Raw genomic sequence first — 26,083 nt, 5'->3', positions numbered from 1 at the left:
AATATTTATTTATAAAATTGAAATATGGACAAGACCATAGGAAAAGAGGGGTACAATTCCACATAATTTCCACCACCAGACCTCCGTATCCCATCCCCTCCCTTGATAGCTTTCCTATTCTTTATCCCCCTGGGAATAAGGACCAAACTTTTTTTTTTGGACCAAACTTCTTTATGGGGTGCAAAAGGTGGGAGGTCTGGCTTCTGTAACTGCTTCTCTACTGGACCCAGCCTGTCTCTCTCTTTCCCTAGTGGGGCAGAGGTCTGGGGAGGCAGGGCTCTAGGACACATTGTTGGGGTTGTCTGCCCAGGGAAGTCAGGTTGGCATCATGGTAGCAACTGGAACCTAGTGGCTGAAAAAACAAATAAAGCAGAACAAATTGTTGATTAATCATGAACCTAAAAAAAAGGATATTGCAGATGAAGATTTGGGGTCTCCGTTTTGGAAAAAGCTATTTTGGAAAAAGGTCTGTTTTAGGTATATTCCAAGGGGCCCATGACTTTACTAGTTTTGCCTGAGCCTGACATCTAATATGCAGGTGGACCCAAGTTATTATCTGGGGAGATTATATCATAGTTGCAAAAAGGACTAGAAAGCTGAATCAGGAAAGAGAGTAGCTCCCAAATATGGGGGAAAATATGTAAATATTGTTAACCATAAACCCCAATGGTTTGATCTGGGGCCCACATGCAGCACAGGAGCCTATGTAACCTCTGCATCCCTGCAGGTCTGATCTGGCATCCTGTGGTCACGGCTAGGAACATTCCAGGCAGCACTAATTTCAGGACCCATCTTCCTCAGGTGGTACGTAGAGAATGCCCAGACAGTAGTTTCAGTCCACCTGCATGTTGGCTATCAAACTCAAGCAAAAACTGTGAAAGTCATAGGCCCCCTAGGAACATACCTAAAATAGACTTCCTAGATATTTTTCACCCCAAGATTCCTATACTCATATGCTCTATTCCTCCTTTTTGGTTCCTATTTATTAAACATTTTGTCTTGGTTTGTATCTTACGGCCTTTCAGCCCCCAAGTTGCAGATGCTATCATGATTCCATCCTGACTTCCCGGGGCAGACGGCCTCACCAATGTGCATCAGAACCTCCCCTCTCCAGAGAACTAGCCTGCGAGGGACAGAGAGAGACAGGCTGGGGGTACGACTTGACCGGCCAGGCCCATGTCCGACAGAGAAGCAATTTCAGAAACCGGGCCTCCCACCTTCTGCACCCCATAAAGGATTTTAATCCCTCCTCACAGAAGGGAAGTAGTGTTAAGGGAAGAGAACTAGAGGGCTCTGAACCCCAATTCCATCAGGACCAGAGAGAGAAGAGGAAAAAAGGAAAAACATTCAGAAGTAGTAATAGATGTAGGTGTGACTTAGAAAGGAAGGGAAGGCAAGATCATAGGAAAAAATGGGCAAATATATGTAAACACAGATTGTTACAGAAACAATAGTCAACCCAGATCTGTGACCTTAAGAGAACTACTGCAGTTTCCAGTGGAGGGAATGGGAACACAGAACGCTGGTGGTGGGAAACGGTGTGGAATTATACCGCTGTTATCTCATAATTTTGTAAAGCAACATTAAGTCACTAGCAAAATTTTACAAAAGTAAAGGAAAATGCCCATCACTGTAACATGCTACTGAAACAACAGTATACATACCAAATGTTGGTATGCATGAGACCCCTTCTGTTTCATTTGGTTTAAATCCCCCCTGCTTAACACTATTCTATTTACATAACCACTTCATTCTATTTACATAACCGCTGTTAACAAGTTCCAGCCTCCCTCCAGGGCATTTGTGGTTCAGTGATAGGATTCTTGCCTAATCTGCCCCCTCTTTGTCACACTCTGATTTTCACCAGTCACTTTTCTCTCCACCCTCTCTATGTCACATCCTGTTTCCACCCTACTTGGGAAGTATATATAAAGACAGCATTGTGAGTTTTAGAGTACTTTACCTTGCGTTTAGCTTAGCTCGTCTTAGATTGTGCTGCGTCCTGCATGAATAAAGAGATACTGCCTACAGCTTAACCATGAGTCCCTGGTCGTCTGTTACCCACCTGTGAAGCCAGCCCGGCAAAAACAACATAGCCCGGAGAAAACAACAACCAAATATAATTAGGGAGCGCATGCTACAATACACAAGTACCCAGGTTGAAGCCCCTGGTCTCCTCCTGCAGGGGGAAAGCTTTGCAAGTGGTGAAGTAGGGCTGTAGGTGTCTCTCTGTCTCTACCCCTCTCTATAACCCCCTTCCCTCTCAATTTCTGGCTGTCTCTATTCAATAAAGATAACTTGAAAATTAAAAATATGTATATGTAATAAGGGGAAACAAATGAATGATGTTTTCAAACGTATCCTGAAGGCATACTACCTGGTACTTGGTCACCATGTTGTCCATCCCTTCAATGGTAGAATCTTGCAGGACAGAGTATGTCCTGAAGGTTGTAAATATGTTGATGATCTTGGCCAGGCGCCGGTGGAATGTTTCAAACTTTCCAAAAATGTACATCTCACTAAATTCAAACTGCTTCTCATTGGGGTCTTGTCTGAGCTTTTGTTGGGTCTTGTGAAAGTGGTGTTGGTATTCCTTCAAAGCAAAGCACAACATGTGAGAAAGGGCACTCTAGCAGAGTTCTCCAGCTCCCTCATTTCCTGAAGTCAAACTAACACATGCAGAGTGGACTTGCAGACACTCTCAGTTTTCTGTCTTTGTACTAACTCACTCATCAGCCTACAACACCAGCCTTGATCAGCCCACAACCCAGAAAAGTACTAATCACTCAAACATACAACCTACGCTCCCCACCCTGCCTTGTGTCTCTTTCTGAGTATCATCCAATACCTAGCTCTCCATTTTTCTGCAAAAAGTATAAGAAAAATTGGACATGACTCTAAATATAAGCGATGCCCCTCACCTCCTTCAGTTTAATCACAGACAGTATCTTCTCCAGAACCACATCCTGTGGTTGGCTCCAGATGGTAGCGGTCCCATTGTTGCTGATATAGGATTTACAGGCAGATATCATCTGATTGGTCACCTGAAATTTCCCGATATAAAGTTAAGAACATGACACAGCAGCCCCCCGTAACTTCAAAGACAGCGTCCTGAACTCTGTCAGTCAGATAGGTGCTCTGCCAACCCCACCTCGGAATCTATAACCTGTGATCTTGAACATCGAGCTTAATCTTTTTAATAACAACTGTGATGAAGCACTAGTCTTTTTGTACAGTTTTACTGAGTTTTAACTGGCAAATAAAACTGTTCATATTTGAGGGGCCGGGCGGTAGCACACCAGGTTAAGCGCACATAGTAAGAAGCGCAAAATCCTGGTTCGAGCCCCCGGTTTCCCACTTGCAGAGGGGTCGCTTCACAAGTGGTGTCTGTAGGTGTCTATCTTTCTCCCTCTCTATCTTCCTCTCCTCTCTCAATTTCTCTATGCCCTGTCAAAAAAAAAAAAAATGGCCACAGGAGCAGTGGATTCATAATGCAAGCACCAAGCCCCAGCAATAAACCTGGAGGGAAAAAAAAAACTGTCCATTTAAAGTGTATAATGTGATAACTTGATACACAGGCCTTGCAAAATGATTACCACATCTAAGTTCATTAATATAGTCACTACCTGTCGTAGTTACCACTGGACGTGTGTTGAGAAGACTTAAAGCCTGCTCTCTTAGCAAGCTTAAAGTACACAATACACTACTCGCTATAACCACCACCTTAGCTCCCCTGCTCTCTTAGCAAGCTTAAAGTACACAATACACTACTAACTATAACCACCACCTTAGCTCCCCAGCTCTCTTAGCAAACTTAAAGTACACAATACACTACTAGCTATAACCTCCACCTTAGCTCCCCAGCTCTCTTAGCAAACTTAAAGTACACAATACACTACTAACTATAACCTCCACCTTAGCTCCCCTGCTCTCTTAGCAAGCTTAAAGTATACAATACACTACTAACTATAACCTCCACCTTAGCTCCCCTGCTCTCTTAGCAAACTTAAAGTACACAATACACTACTAACTATAACCTCCACCTTAGCTCCCCAGCTCTCTTAGCAAGCTTATAGTACACAATACACTACTAACTATAACCACCACCTTAGCTCCCCAGAACTTGCTCATCTTAAAACTGAAGGCTTGAAGCCTTTGACTAATACCTCCTCACACACCTGCCCCAGCCCCAGCCTCTGCCATCAGTAATCACCATTCTACTGTCTGCTACTGGTCTGACACTTTTGGACTCCCGAGATAAGTTGTCAACATCATGTGTGAAGTCACAGAGTGGGAAGCATTAAAAGCAATGCCTCCTGGCTGCCTTGTCTCTGCAGGATGAATGTCTTAAATAACCAAGAAAGGGGGGTTGAGTGGTAGCACAGTGGGTTAAGCACACTTAGCATGAAGAGCAAGGACTGGCGTAAGGATCCTGGTTCAAGCCCCTGGCTCCTCACCTGCAGGGGGGTCACTTCACAGGCGGTGAAGCAGTTCTGCAGGTGTCTATCTTTCTCTCCCCCCTCTGTCTTCCCCTCCTCTCTCCATTTCTCTCTGTCCTATCCAACAACAATGACAACAACAACAGTAATAATAACCACAACAATGATGAAACAGCAAGGGCAACAAAAGGGGGGGGGAAATAGCCTCCGGGAGCAGTGGATTCGCACCAAGCCCCAGCAATAACCCTGGAGGCAAATAATAATAATAATAATAACCAAGAAAGGATTCAGTTCCCTGCCTTAAAGGTGCAGGTGTTACTGGTCTTTGTAGCTAGCCTGCTGTGACGTGTTAATTAGTTACAAGGACCATGTAAAGGACTGTTGTCCTTCCACCATCATTTCAGGAAACCAGTCAGTCACAGGAACATCAGAAGGAGAAGACAGCAAAAAAGAGTGAATAGACTGTACGTGGTCACTAGCATTTTATTTACCCCCCCCCAAAGTTCTCTGAAAAGCTACTTTGGAATCATTGATGACTCTTTTGCAAATTAAGGAGGAAATCAGAGGACTGGACCCTGTGCCTGGATTGACTTGCTATGTGGAAATAGCAAATGCTACAAGCGTAAGATATGCAATGCTGACCTCGTGTTGATAGCATCTGAATGTCAGTGAGATATACCATGAGGTCCAGTAGACACCTCTCTCTATTCTGATGTGCTTCAAGATTTCCATAGTGCTACATGGTAATCGAAAAGGACTTAAGTTGGGGGACGAGAGCGTTTTGCAAACACTTATCATAAAGAGATTGAGAGATTGTACCCAGGAGGCATCACTGTGCTGTCAAACCTTAGCCTCACAAATAGCCTTAAAAGTGTCCTGGAGCTCTGCTTCCCCAGAGTTCCACCCCACTAGGAAAAGAGAGAGGCAGGCTGGGCGTATGGATCGACGCCCATGTTCAGCAGGGAAGCAATTACAGAAGCCAGACCTTCCACCTTCTGCATCCCACAATGACCTTGGGTCCATACTCCCAGAGGGATAAAGAATAGGAAAGCTATCAGGGGAGGGGATGGGATACAGAGATCTGGTGGTGGGAATTGTGTGGAGTTGTACCCCTCTTATTCTATAAGCTTAGGTCACCTGCATATTAGATATCAGGCACAGGCAAAAACTAGTTGGGTCATGGGCCCCTTGGAATATACTTGAAATAGACCTACTAGCTTTTTCCAAAATGAAGACCTCAAGTCTTCATCCACAATATTCCAGCCTTTAGGTTCATGATTAGTCAACAATTTGCTCCACTTTCTAGCTTAACTCTTTTTCAGCCACCAGGTTCCAGATGTTACCATGATGCCAACTGGACTTCCCAGGGAAGACACCCCACTTCCCCAGAACTCTGCCCCACTAGGCAAAGAGAGAGACAGGCACAAATCTTGTTTTCATACCATCAGTGAAAGAAAAGCAATCTATAAAATACCAGAGGGAGCCAGAAACCAGAGGCATGGTTTCTCTTATCTGAGAGAAGATGGGGGGGAAGGAAAGATACCTGAAAGTAGTAACAGATGTAGGAATGACTTAGCACAGAAGTGAAGGCAGGGCCATTGAAAGAAATGAGCAAAAAAAAAAAAAAAAGTGGGAGTCGGGCTGTAGCACAGCGGGTTAAGCGCAGGTGGCGCAAAGCACAAGGACCGGCATAAGGATCCCAGTTCAAACCCTGGCTCCCCACCTGCAGGGGAGTCGCTTCACAGGCGGTGAAGCAGGTCTGCAGGTATCTGTCTTTTTCTCCCCCTCTCTGTCTTCCCCTCCTCTCTCCATTTCTCTCTGTCCTATCCAACAACAACAACAACAACAATAACTACAACAATAAAACAACAAGGGCAACAAAAGGGAATAAATAAATAAAATAAATATTAAAAAAAATTTTTTTAAGTATATATATGAAGATATAGACAGACAGACAGACAGAGACAGAGCATCAGCCCATATCTGTGACCTTGGGAGAACTACTACAGACTCCAAAGGAAGGGATGGGGACACAGAACTCTGGTGGTGGGAACCATATGGGATTATACTCCTATTATCTTATAATTTTGTAAAGCAATATTAAAATCGCTAATAAAAGTAAACTTAAAAAAAAAAGGTTTTCAAGCAAAAGCAACATACATGTAACCAAGAACAGTAATGTAAGCTGACTTCTGCATCCTCGAATCATCAAATACCCCCACCTGGTGCTAACATTTAAAATGTGAAGGAGTTGGCTTGGATGCCCTCTTGACTTGAACTGGGGACCAGAAAGGGGCTCCGAACCCTGCAGGTGACGAACCCCTACTTCCCAGAAAGAATTCCCAGGTTCCTCCATTAACATATGCACAACATGAGACCCAGCCAGTGGAGCACATCTCTGCTTTAAGACAACACTTAGGATGCTTTGCCTCGGTAATGAAAAAGTCATTCACGTCTCAGAGACTGTTCAAAGCCAAGAAGGCGAGCGAGCTCACCATAAACGCTTACGAGTTAGGACAGAAGGTTTAAGTATCACTATGTCTTCTTGGCAGAATCATTGTAACTGCCTTATGGGTTACTGCAATGTAGCAAGTGGCTTTTATTACCACGATTACTGGTCTAATAACACCAAGTAAACAACTGTGGCATCAAATAAATTTGGAAGCGCTGCATATAAAATATGAAACAGGAGGTAGCCAGTAAAATGTAGTTTTTCTTAATTAAAATCTACCCAATAGAAATAAAGAAAGGTACTAAATAGCATGGACAAACTCAAAAACAAGCTTCCCCCCTTTTTTTTTTATAAATAACCTAATACTTATTATAATAGTTACTTTAGGAAACAATGCTTTATAATTTGTTACAATCATCCTCAAACACAATTCCATGTCTACTGAGAGATTAAGGATTTTTACATTGCAAGACCCCTTGCCAATATATTGTGGCCATTTCAAGTGATTTTTCTCAATGAACATAGGCAGAAATCTGAGCGCCATCGGCTGGCTCCATACTGCGGACTTACCTTGACAAACAGTGATGTGATTTTCTCAGAAGTGTTATAGTACTGAGAGATTTTATAGATCATTTTGATAGCATTTATAAGTGTAGGAATAGCATCAAGCATTGCAATCTGAAAGATATCACAAACATTATCATGAAAGTTATATCCAATACAGCAAAGCTAATAGTCTAATCGTTCTATCAACAGTAGATTACAGTTTAGCTAAGAGATTTCCATTCAAGCTTTTAAGTATTATCCAACATTAGATAAACATAAAATGCTTAGGAATAAATTCATTTAGGGAGCCAGGCAGTAGCATACCAAATTAAGCACACATAGTACAAAACACAAGGACCAGCACAAGGATCCTGATTCGAGCCCCGGCTCCCCACCTGCAGGGGGGTCGCTTCACATGCGGTGAAGCAGGTCTGCAGGTGTCTTTCTCTCCTCTCCTCTCTATCTTCCCCCCTCCCTCAATTTTTCTCTGTCCTATGCAATAAAAAAAATGGAAAAATGGCCGCCAGGAACAGTGGATTCGTAGTGCAGGCCCTGAGCCCCATTGATAACCCTGGATGCGAAAAAAGAAAGACTTCATTTTTTTAATCTAGTCCTATGAAGTTTCTCAAATTCTGATTCAATACAGGAATCATTGACCATCTGCTAATGACAAGGAAGTTATGCTAAATATTGATTTTTGTAATACATAAAAGTAGGTACCTCCTAAAGTTTTAAAAACACCAGTTTAACTATAACACTACCATTCACTGAACATGTCAATTGCAATGCTTGATGGGATAAAGGAATACACAGTCAAGAAGGTCGGTCGGTAGCGCAGCAGGTTAAGGGCACATGGCACAAAGTGCAGGGACCTGCATAAGGATCCTGGTTGGAGCCCCCACTCTCCACCTTCAGGGGAGTCGCTTCACAGGCGGTGAAGCAGGTGTCTATCTTTCTCTCCCCTTCTCTGTCTCCCCTCCTCTCTTGATTTCTCTCTCTCCTATCCAACAACAATAACATCAATGACAACAATAATAATAATGACAGCAAGGGTAACAACAAGGGCAACAAAAATGGGAAAAACAGCCTCCAGGAGCAGTGGATTCATAGTGCAGGCACCGAGCCCCAGCAATAACCCTAGAGGCAAAAAAAAAAAAAAAAAGAATACACAGTCAAGACAAGAGATTGGATGGTGACATAACTGGTTGAGTACAAGGACCTGGGTTCAAGTCCCCGGTCACCACCTGCAGGGGGGAAGCTTCACCAGTAGTGAAGCGGGGCTGCAGGTCTCTCTTTCTATTTCTCTCCATCTCCCCATTCCCTCTCAGTTTCTGTCTCTATCCAATAAATTATAAATAAAATTTTAAAAGAATATGAATCGGGGCAGGGGTAGATAGCATAATGGTTATGCAAAGACTCTCATGCCTGAGGTTCCAATGCTCCAGGTTCAATCCCCCGCACCACCATAAGCCAGAGCTGAGCAGTGCTCAGGTAATATTTTTAAATTCACTGCATATACACCATAGATAAATAAATAATGACAGGTATAGATACATGGGGATATAAAGAGAAGACTAGAGAAACAGGTGACAGGTAGATTGATGCAGGTGATGGGCAGAAAAGTGACAGATACAGGTGATAGATGACAGAGAGCTAAGTGAAGATAGATGACTGACAGGTAGGTAGATGATTGATAGACACACATACATGATAGGTAAACAGAGGAATGACTGATACAGCTGATAGGTAGATTACAGAGAGATAAGTGAAGATAGATACAAAGGTGATTAATAAGCTAGATTGATTGCTACGTGACTGACAGGTAGATGACTGATACATACATACATGATAAGTAAACAGACAGATGATAGAATAGGTGATATGTAGATGGCAGCGATAGATGATGATAGACAGATGTTTGATAATGTGCCTGTCATTTTCTTGAGAATATAAAACCTTGTGAAATCTTTTCCAATCAACCATTATTCCCATGAACTCTAGTCACACTTCCATTCAGCCAGGGCAAAAGCGTCACCATTGAATGAAGGACCTGGAGGAAGCTTTTAACTCACAGGGTCGTTGCTGTACAGGGGGTCACAGCACTTCTCCAGTGTGTAAAGATACTTGACATTGTCCTTCGCTTCATTGACCGCATGGGTGATCCGAATATCCAGCTCCCGCCAAGTCTAGGCACAATACCAGCAAGCACTTTTAGGGTAATCATGCTTAATTCGATTAGTAATCAAAGGATGTCCCAATATAGCAACTGCTAAGGTTACAGGCCTCATATTTTCACCGTTTTCTGGTGCAGTTCTCCCAGAACTGAATTCAGAGCACAGGAGAGTTGCCACAGGGAAGAATGAGTTACATTTTTCACTAATTTTTTTCTTTTTTTTAATTTATTTATTTTCTCTTCTGTTGCCCTTTTTATTGTTGTTGTTATTGATGTCGTCCATGTTAGATAGGACAGAGAGAAATGGAGAGAGGAGGGGAAGACAGAGAGGGGAGAGAAAGACAGACATCTGCAGACCTGCTTCACCGCCTGTGAAGCGACTCCCCTGCAGGTGGTGAGCCGGGCGCTCCAACCAGGATCCTTACAACGGTCCTTGCGCTTTGCGCCACATGCGCTTAAGCTGTTGTGCTACCACCTGACTCCCTAACTTTTTTTTTTAACCAGGGTAATTGCTAAGGCTTGGTGCCTGCACAACCAATCCACAGCTCCTGGTGGCCTTTTTCTTTTTCTTTTCTTTTTTTTTTTCTTTCTATTTTTATTAGAACAGATAGAAATTGAGAGGGGAGGGGAGGGGAAGGAAAGATAACCAGGGGGAACGAGAGACACCTGCAAACCTGCTTCTCTACCGGTAAGGCATCCCCCCCTCTGCAGTTGGGGAGGCGGGCACTGGAGCAATGGGAATAGGTGTACTTAACCAGGTGCACCACTGCCCGGCCCCACATCACGTACTCGATAGCCCCAATACGTCATAAACAGACGAATGATAGATACAGATGATCGTCGGCTTTTTTGTCTCCCCTTCCTTTTGATGAATCGAGCATCACACATCATAAACAGAATGTGATGGCATTTCTGAAATTAGTTTATAGATTTAAAAAAAAAAAAAAAGCTGTAGTTCTCATGTTGGGTGCTCTCTTACATTTTCACTCTGTTAAAGGTGACCAGCCACCAAGTTGGAAAATGACTTACTGGAGAGGCCCACATGTAAGAAGCTGAAGGAAGCAGGAGCCAACGGTCAGCAAGGAAAGGAATCCCACGGGGCCCGGCAGCCAATCGGAAAGGAGCCCTGACAAGCACTTGAGTAACTTGGAGGGACCCTCCCCAGCTGAGCCTTCAAATGAGGCCACTACCCAGCCCGCAACCTCTGGAGAGGCCTTCGGGCACTCCCTTAACCTGCACCCTAACTGGTGATCTACAGATGGTGACATAATAAATATTTGTTGTATGGGGCCAGGTGGTGGTGCACCCTGGTAGAGCGCACATGTGACAACGCACAAGGACCCGGGTTCAAAGCCCTGGTCGCCACCTGTAGGGGAAGAACTTCATAAGCAGTAAAGCAGGGCTGCAGGTGTCTCTCTGTCTCTCTCCCTCTCCATCTCCTCCTCCCTCAATTTCTGGCTTTCTCTATCAAATAAGTAAAAGAATTTAAAAAATTAAATATGCATTTCCAGTTGTCTCTTTTAGGAATAAGTTCTTAGACAGCAATATTAAACTCGCAGATCTGGATTTATGGTTATGTATGTGGAGGGCAGAGGGGATGATAGCATAGAGGTTATGCAAACAACATTCATGCCTGATAATATAACAAAGGCTCCAAGTTTGATCCCCTTCACCAGCATAAGCCAGAGTTGAGCAGTGCTTTGGTAAAATAAATAAAGTATATCATTATTCATCCAATAATAGAAATATATAATGGTCCGGGAGGTGACACAGTGAAGCTCTGGACTCTCAAGCATGAGGTCCCGAGTTCAATCCCCAGCTGCACATGTACCAGAGTGATGTCTGCTTCTTTCTCTCTCTCCTCCTCTCTTTCTCATAAATAAATAAATAAAATCTTTGAAAAATATATATATATGCTATACTATCCAACCTTAAAGATTTTTTTCTTTTTTTTTTTGTTTTGTTTTTTGTTTTTTGCCTCCAGGGTTATTGCTGGGCTCGGTGCCTGCACCATGAATCCACCGCTCCTGGAGGCCATTTTTCCCCCTTTTGTTGCCCTTGTTGTTGTAGCCTCGTTGTGGTTATTATTATTATCATTGTTGATGTTGTTTGTTGTTGGACAGGACAGAGAGAAATGGAGAGAGGAGGGGAAGACAGAGAGGGGGAGAGAAAGACAGACCTGCTTCACTGCCTGTGAAGCAACTCCCCCTGCAGGTGGGGAGCCAGGGGCTCAAACCGGGATCCTTCCGCCGGTCCTTGCGCTTTGCAGCCACGTGCGCTTAACCCGCTGTGCTACCCCCCGACCCCCACCTTAAAGATTTTTTATTAATACACTGTGCCATCATTAATTATTCCACATATGGAAAACTGCACAGACATTTCTCATCTTCTTCACAAAAGCAAAGAGAAATGACTGGTGACCTTCAGAAGCTTTGACCTGGCAGCAGTCAGCACGGCCAGCACACCCTTCACATCCGGGCATTTCAGTTGATCCAAAAGGTAGTTGAACCTGGAGAGCCTTTTCTTCCAGTGCTCCAGCTCTGCTCGGGGCCCAAGGTCATCTGCTTCTTTCCGCAGCTGGTTGTTCTCTGCAAGAACCTATAAATGCATTTGAAGAGCATAAACTGGAGGTGGGAAAGTTATACTTGATCCGAAAATGAAGAAAATAAATGCTGCCACCTGAATCGGGCTCTATGTTTATTTATTTGGATGTGTTAAATAACAGCCCTTTACCAACTTAATATGTATCACTATTAAACCTTCAACAACAATAACAACCAAAAAAGTGTCTGTCCCTTTGTTCTCAATGGAAACTACATATTTCAGCAACTTTAGTAAACTCTTTGGAGAGCATGATTTCAAACCACACAATTGTGGGAAAAAACCCATACTGTAAGTTGGTTAGTTGTAGCTGGGCTTAGGTTTGGGTGTGATTGACAACTTCAATGAGGACTTTCTTGAAAATACTTTTTTTATATATATAATTTTTACTTATAAAAAGGAAACACTGACAAAAACCATAGGATAAGAGGGGTACAACTCCACAAAGTTCCCACCACCAGAACTCCAAATCCCACCCCCTCCCCTGATAGCTTTCCTATTCTTTATCCCTCTGGGAGTATGGACCCAGGGTCATTATGGGATACAGAAGGTGGAAGGTCTGGCTTCTGTAATTGCTTCCCTGTTGAACTTGGGCATTGACTGGTCAATCCATACTCCCAGCCTGTCTCTCTCTTTCCCTAGTGGGGCAGAGCTCTGGGGAAGCGGGGCTCTAGGACACATTGGTGGGGTCGTCTGCCCAGGGGAGTCCAGTTGGCATCACGGTAGCATCAGAAAACTGGTGGCTGAAAGAAGAGTTAAGATATAAAGCCAAGGGAGTCGGGCTGTAGTGCAGCGGGTTAAGCGCAGGTGGCGCAAAGCACAAAGACCGGCGTAAGGATCCCGGTTCGGGCCCCGGCTCCCCACCTGCAGGGGAGTCACTTCACAGGCGGTGAAGCAGGTCTGCAGGTGTCTGTCTTTTTCTCCTCCTCTCTGTCTTCCCCTCCTCTCTCCATTTCTCTCTGTCCTATCCAACAACGATGACAACAACAATAATAATAACTACAACAATAAAACAAGGGCAACAAAAGGGAATAAATAAAATAAAATAAAAGATATAAAGCCAAACAAATTGTTGACTAATCATGAACCTAAAAGCTGGAATAGTGCAGATGAAGATTTGGGGGTCTCCATTTTGTAGATAGTTACTAAGCCTATTTTAAGTTATATTTCAAAGAGCCCATGACTATTTTAGTGTTTTGAAAATATTTCTAAAGGAAAAGTCTCAATCTCCTTTTTGGAAAATACACTGGATTTAAAAGTCTCTTGTTGTTCTTTATCAGCCACCAGGTTCCAGATGCTACCATGATGCCAACCTTGCTTCCCTGGGCAGACGACCCCACCATGTGTCCTAAAGCCCTGCTTCCCCAGAGCCCTGCCTCACTCGGGAAAGAGACAGACAGGCTGGGGGTATGGATTGACCTGCCAACACCCATGTCCAGTAGAGAAGCAATTACAGAAGCCAGACCTCCCACCTTTTGCATCCCATAAAGAAGTTTGGTCCTTATTCCCAGAGGGATAAAGAACAGGAAAGCTAGCAAGGGAGAGGATGGGATATGGAGTTCTGGTGGTGGGAACTGTGTGGAACTGTACCCCTCTTATCCTATGATCTTGTCAATATTTCCATTTTATAAATAAATAAATTAAAAAGAAACTCCAAATTAATCTGCCTTAAGGAAAAGAAATTGACAGGTGCAATTTTATACTTGGGTACCTGAGAATTCACATGATAAACCCTCCATGGCTTAGCTTACAACATGGCTCCTGAAAGTGGGACTGGGTTTCTAAAGTTACCTGTTCTGTCTGTTTGATCCATCCTTTCATGCATCCTTCTGCTTTCTCCACAGTCTCGGGATTACCTGCTAGAGTCAAGTAATCCATTGGTTCCTTCACAGTTTTCAGTTCAAAAACGTCACACCGTTGAAGGTTCACCTAAAGGAAGTAAAAGTCAAATAATCAACTGCCATGTTTTTTCAGGCACACATGCGTGCACACACAAACATCTGTGTGATTTCATGCTGAGAAGAACCTTAAAGGGATCTTCTATGAGTCTAAACTACCCTGCTTCCTAAAAAAAAAATACTGTTGGAAGGACAGTTGTATATCTAATTCTCAGTTCCTGTGTTTGGGTAAATGACTGCATTTACCACCTTCTGTCTAGACTAATCATATTAATACAGGTTTGTTGTAGATTGCGGCTTTTTTTGTTTGTTTGTTTGTTTTTTTGCCTCCAGGGTTATCACTGGGGCTCGGTCCCTCTCTCCATTTCTCTCTGTCCTATCCAACACCAACAGCAGCAACAACAATAACAGTAACCGCATGGCCCCTAGGAACAGCAGATTCGTAATTCAGGCACTGAACCCCAGCGATAACCCTGGAGGCAAAAGAATGAAAAGAGTGATGAAGTCACCTTCTTCACCTCATCCCTGATGGAGCTTGAGGGAATCATGTGAAGTGAGAGAAGCCAGAAAGAAAGGGATGAAGATGGGATGATGTCACTCATGGACAGAAGTGGAGAAATAAAAACAGAAGGTGGAAACACACAGCAGAACTTGGACTTGGACTGGGTGGGATGTATTGCACCAAAGTGAAGGGCTCTGGGGGTGGGGGTAGGGGTGGGGGTGGGGGTGCTCTCAGGTCCTGGAGTCTGTGGAGTAGGACCTAGGCTGGGAGTGAGAATATTTTGCAGAAAACTGAAAAATGTTACACCTGTACTGTATTTACTATAAACCATTAGTCCTCCTAGTAAAAAATAATACATTTTGTTAAACATTTTTTTAAAACTTTATTTTTTCCCTTTTGTTTCCCTTGTTGTTTATCATCATTGTTGTTGTTATTGTTGTCGTTGTTGTTGGATAGGACAGAGAGAAATGGAGAGGAGAAGACAGAGAGGGGGAGAGAAAGACAGACACCTGCAGACCTGCTTCACCGCCTGTGAAGTAACTCCCCCGCAGGTGGGGAGCCAGGGGCTTGAACCGGGATCCTGATGCTAGTCTGTGCGCTTTCCGCCATGTGCGCTTAACCCACTGTGCCAGCTCCCATAATACGTATTTTTTAAATCACTCACTTTTATTTTTTAAAGACAGTGGGATTCAGACCATCTGAGAGAAGCAATGCACATTCATATGCCCCTTTCACCACCTGATTCTTCTCAAAGCAATAACATCCATTCTTACCTTCTCCTTTAGACTCTCTTGGGCACCCAACAGAACACTGGCAAAGCCTTCCAGTGAGTTCAAGAACTCTCGGCGAACGCTCGGTGCTTCCGGAAGACCCTCTAGCTCACCCCAGCCATGGCTGGTGGCCCTGAGAGCCGGGATGAAGATTTCCGACAGCAAACACCGGACACTGCTGAGCAGGCCACCCTCCGCGGCGTCCAGCGTGTTAAAGCTCACCTCCTGGGTGAGCAAAGTGAGAGTCTGTATTGCAAAGATGGTCCTGCCCTACACAGCAACCATTTCTGAATGTTGTCAGAATCAGGCTTCTCTTGGGAATAACTGAAAACTATCCTTTCTTTGCTCTCTCTCTCTTTTTTTTTTTTTTGGCTGGGGGGTGGGAGGGGGTAAGAGAAGAAAGACAATTTATTATGAACCTGCTATGGCAAGGAAGTTGGATGCCGCCACTTTATAGAAGACTCAAGCGGGCCGGATGGCAGTGTTGCGGGTTAAGCACATGTGGCGCAGAGCACAAGGACCAGCATAAGGATCCAGGCTCGAGACCCGGCTCCCCACCTGCAGGGGAGTCGCTTCACAGGCAGTGAAGCAGGTCTGCAGGTGTCTCTCTCTCCCCCCCTCTGTCTTCCCCTCCTCTATCCATTTCTCTCTGTCCTATCCAACAACAAAGACAGACAACAATAATAACTACAACAATAAAACAATAACGGCAACAAAAAGGGAATAAAAAATATTTTTAAAAAATTTTTTTAAAACTGGCCTCCTGGAGCAGTGGATTCATGGTGCAGGCACTGAGCCCCAGCAATAACCCTGAAGGCAAAAAAAAGAAGACTCAAAAGCAGGCATTTTTCATGTGGCCCTGTAGCACAATGGATTGAGCATTAGACTTCTAGTGACAAGAGAGAGAGCTTCACAACTTCACAGTGAGAAACAGGAAGTCTTGGGTGTGCTCTCACCTGATACTACTCCGTAGGGAACCCCTACAAATGGGAAGGGGGCCGGTGGCATACCCAGGTAAGCACACATGGTACTAAACGCAAGGACCCATGCAAGGATCCCGGTTCAAGGCCCCTGCTCCCCATCTGCAGGGGGGATGCGTCACAAGCGTTCGTGAAGTAGGTCTGTTTTTCTCTCTCCATTTCTCTCACCCCTCCTCTCTGTTTCTCTCTGTCCTATCCAATAAAATGAAAAAAAAAATGGCCACCAGGAGCGTTGGATTTGGAGTGCTGGCACGACCTCCTCTGTGTGAAGCAGGACCTCCTCTGTGTGTCTGGCTTGGGGTGTACACTGTCTTCCTTCGCTCAGTCCTGACTTGTATTTGTGGATGATTTCTAAGGAAGCTGACGCTTCTGCACCAAGTCCCAGTCTTCTTGTTCTTAGGTTTAAGTTCATTTGTTTATGTTTTTAAAATATTTTGTCTATTTATTACGTATTAGATAGAGACAGAGAGAAATCAAGAGAGAAGGGGAGATAGAGAGGAAAAGAGAGAGGCCAGGTGGTGGCGCACCTGGTTGACCGCACATGTTACAATGCACAAGGACCTGGGTTCGAGCCTCCAGCCCCCGCCCCCACCTGCAGGGGGGAAGCTTTGCGAGTGGTGGAGCAGGTCTGCAGGTGTCTCTCTTTCTCTCACCCTTTTTATCTCCCCTTACCCTCTCAATTTCTGGATGTCTCTATCCAACAAATAAAGATAATTTAAAACCATAAAAAACAGAGAGAGAAAGAAAGGGATGCAACACTTTTTCACCACTTGTGAAGCTTCCTTCCTGAAGGGAGGGACCAAGGGCTTGAACCCGGATCCTTCTGTGGTCGACCAGGTGTACCACCCACCACACGACCCCCAGGTCCCATATTTGTTGTTAATTTCCCAGTGTTATTTCTGCAAGTTTGACCTCAGAGACTGGCTACTTGGGTTGTCCACTACAGATATGGCGGATGGATTCCTGGACGGGAGGCTGGAGGCTGTGGTTCCCGAAGGTGTTGTTTTCAATTCAGACCTAAGCTGCAGAGGAGTCTACCTTGCAGTCATCAAAGTGAAACATGTAAGAACAAGAACACAAAGCATTTCCCAGATGCTCCGGGAAATCATGATGATGATCATCATCTCTGGCATTATGCTATTCCACTGCAGAATACTGTGCCCCAGTATGGTTCCGTAGCCCCCATGTCCACTTGGTCGATTCCAAATTATATTCCTCCATGAGGATAATTTCTGGAACTATCCGTTCCACCCCGGTTCCATGGCTGCCAGTTCTTAGCAACATCGCCCCGCCAGATATTCGTCGGGATGCGGCATCATCTAAGTTCATTTCTCACGTCTACGCTCGACTGGACCTGCCAATATACGCGGATATCTTCGCCCACCCTGTCCAACGCTTGACGTCTCGTCACCCAATCTGGTCCCCTACGCCTACACTGAACTTCTCTGTTCCAGTCTCTTGGAAACAGAGTTGGCAGTCAGCTGAGGTAAAGAACAAACACCTCATCACAGACCCCTGCAAGCGTCAACCTGGCTTTGACCTAGCACGTTATGATTGGGCCCTCCTCAATCGCTATCGAACAGGCCATGGCCGGTGAGCCGCTATGTTCCATCGCTGGGGAGCCAGAGACGACCCGAACTGCCCCTGAGGCTCCAGACAGACTATGACCCACATAGTCAACGACTGCCACCTCTCCAGATTCAAAGGAGGTCTCGAAACTCTACATCAGGCTCAACCTGACGCTGTTGACTGGCTACGGAAGAAGGGCAAACACTAGAAGAAGAAGAATGATGATGATTCCGCTGAAGGCAGGGGAGACTAGTCCTGGCACACTGTGCACACAAAAAATAAAGGTCTGCATCTGCTTCTAAAATCTTCATTTAAATATACAAAAATCTGCCATAGAGTGAATTATGCATGAAGGGTTTTTTTAAAAGGAAAGACCTCTCTCTCCACATATATATGTATATATGTATATGTATATGTATATATATATGTAAATGTTATTGATTTTGTTAATCAATTAAATATTAAGTCTCTGACTCAACATATTTAAAGGGACTGTCTTCTTCAATGCTCTATATGCTTTTTTTGTTTTTTAAAAAATATTTTATTTATTCCCTTTTGTTGCCCTTGTTTTATTGTTGTAGTTATTATTGTTGGTATTGATGTCGTCATTGTGGGATAGGACAGAAAGAAATGGAGAGATGAGGGGAAGACAGAGAGGGGGAGAGAAAAACACCTGCAGACCTGCTTCACCATTGTTAAGCGACCTACCTACAGGTGGAGAGCCAGGGGATCCTTACACCGGTCTTGCACTTCACGCTACTGAGCTTAACCCACTGCTCTATTGCCCAACTCCCGCTCTATATGCTTTTTTAAAAAAGATACTTCTTTGACTAAAAAACCTTATGCTTTTACCTCTTCTCATTTTTGCCTTCAAGGAAATCTCATTATTAAATGTGTGGTTTATATTCTGAGTTTTATATTATCCTTAAAACTTAAACTATAGGGAAAAACTGCTTTAAGAATATAGGATATAAAAATTCATAAAAATGCTAACATATCTTCTCAAAGCAGAAGCTTTTTAGAAATACAGTATGCTTGAATTACTATGACTATTAAAACCTAGGAAAAAAAAAAAAAAGAACATCTGTTTATCTCTTTTGCCTGGCAGTCAGTGGGCTCTTGCTGCATGAGCCCGTGTTCCTTAAGTGGGTAAGTATGCCAGTAAAGTAATACATTTTACACAGCCGTGTTGTGGTGTATGTGGCTGAGCGCACACACACTAAAATTCACAAGGACCTGAGTTCAAGTCCCCAGTTCCCCTCCTGCAGGGGGAAAGTTTCCTGAACAGTGAAGTAGTGCTGCAGGTCTCTCTCTCTCTCTCTCTCTCCCTCGTTCCCTCCCTCTCTGTCACCCCTTCCTCTCTATTTCTGTCTCGATCCAATAAATAAATAAATAAAATATTTTTTTAAATAATAAATGTTACAAACTGTGGACAACGTAAAGGTAAATACATCTATAAGCAGTTGGGGAGACTTAACAGGTAGTGTACTGACTTGCATTTTTTTTTGCCACCAGGATTATTGCTAGGGCTCAGAACCTGCATGGCAAATTCACTGCTCCTGGCACATATCTTTTCCCTTTTATTTTTTATTTTCTTTACTTGATAGGACAGAAAGAAACTGAAAAGGAAAAGGGAGATAGAGAAGGAAAGAGACACATAAAGAACAAGAAAGACCTACAGTACTTGCTTCACCGGTTGTGAAGCTTCCCCCTTGCAGGTGGGGAGCAGGGGCTCAAACCCAAGTCCTTGCACACAGTGACATGTGTGCTTAACCAAGTGCACCACTTCTCCCAAATTTGCATTCTTGAGACCTCAGATTTAATCCCCAACACTCCAGATAGTCAAATAGTGCCCCCTTTCTCTTTCTTTCTCGCTCTCCCCCTCTCTCTCTCTCCCTCTTTCCCTCTCTCCCTCTCCCTCTCCCTCTTTCTCTCTCTCCCTGATAAATACATGAACCTTTTTTAAATGTCTGGTAGTTTGGGTGAAAAGGTGCTCTTGGGGGGGTTGGGCAGGAGCTCAGCGGGTTAAGTGCACGTGGCAGGAAGCACAAGGACCAGCTTAAGGATCCCGGTTCAAGCCCCCGGCTCCCCACCTGCAGGGGAGTCGCTTCACAGGCGGTGAAGCAGGTCTGAAGGTGTCTATCTTTCTCTCCCCCTTTGTCTTCCCCTCCTCTCTCCATTTCTCTCTGTCCTATCCACCAACGACATCAATAACAACAATAATAATAATAACCACAACAACGATGAAAAATAAATAAATAAAAGCTGCTCTTGCCCTTACCCGATGGATATTCTCCGGGGTGATGGCTTTTGAAGGGTCAGTCCTGATGAAGAAGACACAGACCCCAGTAAGAGCAACGTCCTTTCCCTCCGTCACAAACACCTTGGGTTTTTTCATCTTCCCAGAAAGAAGATTTGCTCCTGCTGGAGAGCCAAGCTGCCCTGCAAATGCAAAGCACATTCAGTTTGACAAATAAAATACTTCTTCCAGCTGGTGGGGTCACCTCCACATATGAGTTTTTCTTCTGAAGATATTGTCATGTTGACTTGTCATGTGCCCTCGATGTGACTACCTCTCAGACACTCTCTGGTCTGAATCCTAAGGGGATCTAGTGGGAGCTGCTTGACTCTAGATCAGAGATTCATTTTAGAAGTGTTGCTGGGGGTGGGGGAGGAAGGAAAAGGAGAAGAAAAATAAAAAGGAGGAGAAGGGAGGAAAAAAGAGGAGGAAGAAGAAAAAAGAAGGATTTGAAGGGAGAGAAAAAGAAGGGGGAGAAAAAAGGAGTAGAAAGAGAAGGAGGAGGAAAGAAAAGAGAGAGAAATGATCAGATGGATCATTTGTAAGGCCATGTCAGCCACTTGCAGAATGCAAGCTTAATGTCGTGCTTTTTATATTAAAAAGTATGGCTACGGGAGTCAGGTGGTAGCGCAGCGGGTTAAGTGCAAAGTGCAAGGACCTATGTAAGAATCCTGGTTCGAGCCCCGGCTCCCTACTTGCAGGGGTTGGGTGGTAGTGCAGCAAGTTAAGCACACATGGCACAAAGCGCAAGGACCGGCTTAAGGATCCCGGTTTGAGCCCCAGCTCCCCACCTGCAGGGGAGTCACTTCACAGGTGGTGAAGCAGGTCTGCAGGTGTCTGTCTTTCTCTCCCCCTCTCTGTCTTCCCCTCCTCTCTCCATTTCTCTCTGTCCTATCCAACAATGAACGACATCAATAACTACAACAATAAAACAACAAGGGCAACAAAAGGGAATAAATAAATAAGTAAATAGACATTTTTTTTAAAAAATTGGGGAGTCAGGCGGTAGTGCAGCGGGTTAAGCACACGTGGCACAAAGCTCAAGGACTGGCATAAGGATCCTGGTTCAAGGCCCCGGCTCCCCACCTGCAGGGGAGTTGCTTCACAGGCGGTGAAGCAGGTCTACAGGTGTCTATTTTTGTCTCCCCCTCTCTGTCCTCCCCTCCTCTCTCCATTTCTCTCTGTCCTATCTAACAACGACGACATCAATAACAACAACAATAACAATAACAATAAAAAACAAGGGCAACAAAAAGGAAAATAAATAAATAAATAAATATTTTAAAAGAAAGAAAGAAAAGAAATGTAACATGAGGGGATTGGGCAGTAGAACAGCAGGTTAAGCGCACGTGGTGCAAAGCACAAGGACTGGTATAAGGATCCTGGTTCGAGCCCCCGCTCCCCACCTGCAGGGGAGTCGCTTCACAGGCGGTGAAGCAGGTCTGCAGGTGTCTGTCTTTCTCTCCCCCTCTCTGTCTTCCCCTCCTCTCTCCGTTTCTCTCTGTCCTATCCAACAGTGATGACGACAACATCAATAACAACAATAACTACAACAATAATAATAAAACAACAAGGGCAACAAAAGGGGAGGGAAAAAAGCAAAATGAAAAGAAACTATGACATTTCGCTAAATAAATAAATAAACCTGTTATGCCCATCGGCAACCATGTCTATGTTAAAATGTAGTGCTTCCCCGGTAAGCAAACGCCTGGAAGCAGCGGCAGAACGAGCCCACAGGGGAGAAAGGAAGTCATCAGGTGTGAAGGGCTGTATTATTTCCCAGTTACCAACAGCCTGAAAAGGAGAGCAAGGCATCCCCAGTCGAGTTGGAACAACCCAGTTAAACTCCCCAATACCTACCCCCATCCCTCCAGGTAAAAACAGCACCAGCTCCACTCGGCTCGCCCACCATAAGCCACGACACACTACCGGTCCCACCTCCAGAGGTGAAAGTGTCCACAGTGGTCGCGTTCTTGGGGTAGTGAATGGTTGATGAGATAGTTAAGAGTCTCAGGAAGGCGGTATCTTCTCACCGTGTGGTTAGCGTCTCCACAGCACACCTACCACCAACGGAATTCTTCCACATTATCAAACATGGGGTCCCCAATGCCCTTGGGCGACCCCCCACCCCATCTGCCTTCTCAAGTTCTCGGCTCTGCTGCGTCTGTCCACAGTCAGTCTAGCATACGTCCTGGGTTTTCCCTTCTTTGTTTCTAAAGTTCCCCCCGTCAGTGAGGTGAGTCAGTATCCGTCCTTCTCCTTCTGGTCTATGTCACTGAAGGAGACTCTGTAAAGTACCATCCCCGACGAAGCCAGAGAGGCCTCTTGGCTTTCTTTTGACAGTTGAGTAGCAGTACTCCTTTACTGCACTGTGGACAGACACCACAACTCTCTTAACCACACGTGTCCTTGAACAGAAATTCCTTGATTCATAAATTCTCAAGTGCTCGCATGTCTACACAGCCGAGTAAATAAGATGCATCCTGAGGGGCAGGGTGGCGGCACACCCAGTTTAGCGCACTAGAGTACTAAGCTCAAGGACTGAGCAAGGAGGACGCGGGGAGGACGCTTCACAAGCAGGTGTCTCTCTTTCTTTCTCTCTCTCTCTCTCTCTATCTCCCCCTCCTCTCTCAATTTCTCTCTGTCCTATCCAATAAAATAGGGGAAAAAATGGCCACCATGAGCAATGGATTCACAATGCAGATGCCCTGGAGGTGGTAATAATAATAATAATAATAATAATAATACATCTTGCAGTTCTATTTGGTCTTTCTAGTCCCTAAATTCTGCAGTTCAAATATTTTGATTTTGACAGTTTATATTGTTTCATTTCATATTTTTTAAATATTTTATTTATTTATTCCCTTTTGTTGCCCTTGTTTTATTGTTGTAGTTATTATTGTTGTTGTTGTTGTCATTGTTGTTGGATAGGACAGACAGAAATGGAGGGAGGAGGGGAAGACAGAGAGGGGGAGAGAAAGACAGACACCTGCAGACCTGCTTCACCGCCTGTGAAGTGACTCTCCTGCAGGTGGGGAGCCGGGGACTGGAACCGGGATCCTTGAGCCGGTCCTTGCGCTTTGCACCATGTGCGCTTAACCCGCTGCACTACCGCCCGACTCCCTATTTTCTGTTTTAAGTAGAGATTGATTTCAAAAAGTTTAAAACAAATCAGCCTCACAAAAATATAAAAGTGTGGATATTAGGCATAAACAATGTTAACAACATTAGTATCATTTAAATCAGAGTATTTAAAGGACCCCCCCCCCCCCCCGTTGAAAGGGAGATGTGAACCTCTATAACTCTAGCCACTAGGTGGTCCCTTTGCACAGTGGTTTCCGCCGTGTGTCCCCATCGGTGGACCTAGCCACACGTTTCTGGACTGTGTCACATCACTATTTCATACCTGTTTCTACCACTTCCACATCCTGGTAATAAAACATGAGGTGACGAAGACCTCCCACAGCAAAAAGCTGATCGATTCTTTCAATCTGGGGAAGAGAAGGAAAAAAAGAGAAAGCACAGACGCGGGGATGGCTTGGTTCTGAATCTGAAAGCGCGCTGAAGTCCGCGCTGGTGAGACCTTGTGCAGGCAGGGCAGCATCTGCGGCACCCAGGTAGTAGGAACCATATTTCTCTGCTTCAAGAGCCATGGCGGGGGGGGGGGGGGGGGGAACGGGACGGGACGGACGGGTGGTGGCGCACCTGTTACAGGTCGAGAGCACATGTTACAGTGTGCAAGGACCTGGGTTCCAGCCCCTGGTCCCCACCTGCAGGGGAAAGCTTTGCAAGTGGTGAAGCAGTATTGCAGGTGTCTCCCTGCCTCTCTCCCTATCTCCCCCTTCCCTCTCAATTACTGGCTATCTCTATCCAATGAAGAAAGATAATTAAAAAAAAAAAAAAAAAATCTAAAAGAACCATGGGGGGGCGGTAGCGCAGAGGGTTAAGCGCATGTGGCACAAAGTGCAACAACCAATGCAAGGACCCCAGTTCGAGCCCCCGGCTCCCCACCTGCAGGGGAGTCGCTTCACAGGCGGTGAAGCAGGTCTGCAGGTGTCTGTCTTTCTCCCTTTCTTCCTTCCCCTCCTCTCTCAATTTATTTCTGTCCTTTCCAACAATAACAACAGTAACAGCAACAACTATATAAAAAAGATGGCCACCAGGAGCAGTGGATTCATAGCGCAGGCACCGAGCCCCAGCAATAACCCTAGAGGAGGGAAAAAAAGGAAGAAGCAAATCAACTTTTCATCAACTGATAAATGGACAAAATTTGGTCAATGCATCTGATGAACCACTATTCTGTCTTCAAAGAGAAAAATTCTGAGGTTCTCTCTGATTAGGTAAGCCTGCTAACCTGTGAGTAAAGGCCCTAGCTCTCTCTCTCTTTCTCTCTCTCCCCCTGTCTAACATGCGAATGTTCTCAATTTTCTGGAATAAAGTTTAAAATCCCTGAAAACAAATCTGACACATGCTCTCACACAGCTGACATGTGCGAACATCAGGCTACGTTTGGGCAACCCAGTTGCCCAAAGACGAACACTGCCTGGTTCCACTTACACAAATAGCAGAAAGAGTCAGGCTCACAGAGAAAGCAGAACGCGGGTGGCCACTGGCTGTGGGGGGTAGGGAGTGTGGGTTTGTGTAATGGGAGGGAGTTTCGGTGAAGCAAAATGGAGAAGAGTTCTGAAGAATGACCATAGAGCAGTGAGTCTGCTTCACAAAGCTGACCTGTACATGTGGAAACGATTGTGACTGGGCTCAGAAGATGGCTCAAGGGGTAGAACAGGGGCTCGGCCTGTGTGATGTCCTAAGTCTGACTCCGGCTACTACAAAGAAAGCAGTCTCAGGGCTGGGTGGTGAAGCACACACATTGCAGTGCGCAAGGACCCAGGCTCAAGACCCAGTCCTCACCTGCAGGGGGGAAGGCTTCAAGATCAGTCAAGTGGGGCTTCAGCTGTCTCTCTATGTCTGTCCCTCTCTATCTTCCCCCCTTCCTCAAAATTTCTCTCTATCTCTATCCAATAAATAAAGCAGTCTCAAACTCCAAAATGCCCCCCACCCCCGAGCCTGTTTCATTAGATGTGGAGAGACGCAGACATCTGGTCAGAATCATGGGCTCTCTGCCGACAACGGGAAATAGCCCATTCAGCCTGGATCCCGGAAAGCCCTCAGTTTCCTCAACACCACCACACAAAGTCAGAATGGAGTCGTCGTGGTGTGAGGAAGACGCCCTCCTGGAAAACCAAGCATGGGATTCTGACCCTGGACAGTCTCTCCAGCCCCCCTCTGTCCTCCGTCACCACATCAGAGAGAAGGCCAGCAAGTCATACCTGACTCCCCTCGAGGACGGCATCCTCTACCTCTGTCTTGTTCAGGTCCACACAGGAAGCCACAATGGAAAACAAGTAGTCGTGCCTGCCATCCAAACGAGCCCGCTTGGCTTCCTTCTCTTCTTTCAGTCTTTGCTAGAAGAAACGAATGGGGGAAAGAGTGATGACGTAGATGCTGTGGGGCTGGAGAGTTACTTAACCAGGTAGCACATGACAGGCGCCTACCTTCTCACGCGCTTGACCAAGTTTTGAGACCCCAGCACTACATACATAGAATGCCATGATGCCAGGGGAAGTTCTAATAGTGTCCTCTCTCTCTCTCTCTCTCTCTCTCTCTCTCTCTGTATGTGTGTGTGTGTGTGTCTCATTCTCTCACTCGGAAAGTTGACAGTGAATGGTAGCTACTGTTCTCAAATGGACTCGTCCTGCAGTCATTTCATGCCATTACTGCTTTCTTAACGCGTAGCTGTCCAGACAGCAGCATTTGGGTGTACTATCTTCTCTTCTTAGAAATAAGCTTGTGG

The 26,083-nt window shown here is 45.0% G+C and overlaps 1 protein-coding gene across 1 annotated transcript in view; it reads right to left on the bottom strand.

The window, feature by feature from the left end:
- DNAH5 (dynein axonemal heavy chain 5) overlaps positions 1-25,841 on the bottom strand; it is a 243,975-nt gene extending 218,134 nt beyond the window's left edge. The window contains exons 1-11 of the mRNA XM_060191928.1: positions 25,785-25,841; positions 25,560-25,694; positions 23,636-23,720; positions 20,212-20,372; positions 15,385-15,606; positions 14,003-14,140; positions 12,032-12,208; positions 9,510-9,623; positions 7,462-7,569; positions 2,922-3,044; positions 2,378-2,593 (exon numbers count right to left, since the gene is read on the bottom strand). Of these exons, the coding sequence (XP_060047911.1) occupies positions 2,378-2,593; positions 2,922-3,044; positions 7,462-7,569; positions 9,510-9,623; positions 12,032-12,208; positions 14,003-14,140; positions 15,385-15,606; positions 20,212-20,372; positions 23,636-23,720; positions 25,560-25,694; positions 25,785-25,841 (1,536 nt within the window). The remainder of the gene's footprint in view (positions 1-2,377; positions 2,594-2,921; positions 3,045-7,461; positions 7,570-9,509; positions 9,624-12,031; positions 12,209-14,002; positions 14,141-15,384; positions 15,607-20,211; positions 20,373-23,635; positions 23,721-25,559; positions 25,695-25,784) is intronic.
- Between the last annotated feature and the right edge of the window lie 242 nt (positions 25,842-26,083).

The sequence above is a fragment of the Erinaceus europaeus genome, chromosome 5 (assembly GCF_950295315.1).
Source record: "Erinaceus europaeus chromosome 5, mEriEur2.1, whole genome shotgun sequence".
NCBI classification, from domain to species: Eukaryota; Metazoa; Chordata; class Mammalia; order Eulipotyphla; family Erinaceidae; genus Erinaceus; species Erinaceus europaeus.
The sequence above is the reverse complement of the archived record's forward strand: the minus strand, read 5'-3'. Positions and strand labels throughout refer to the sequence as shown.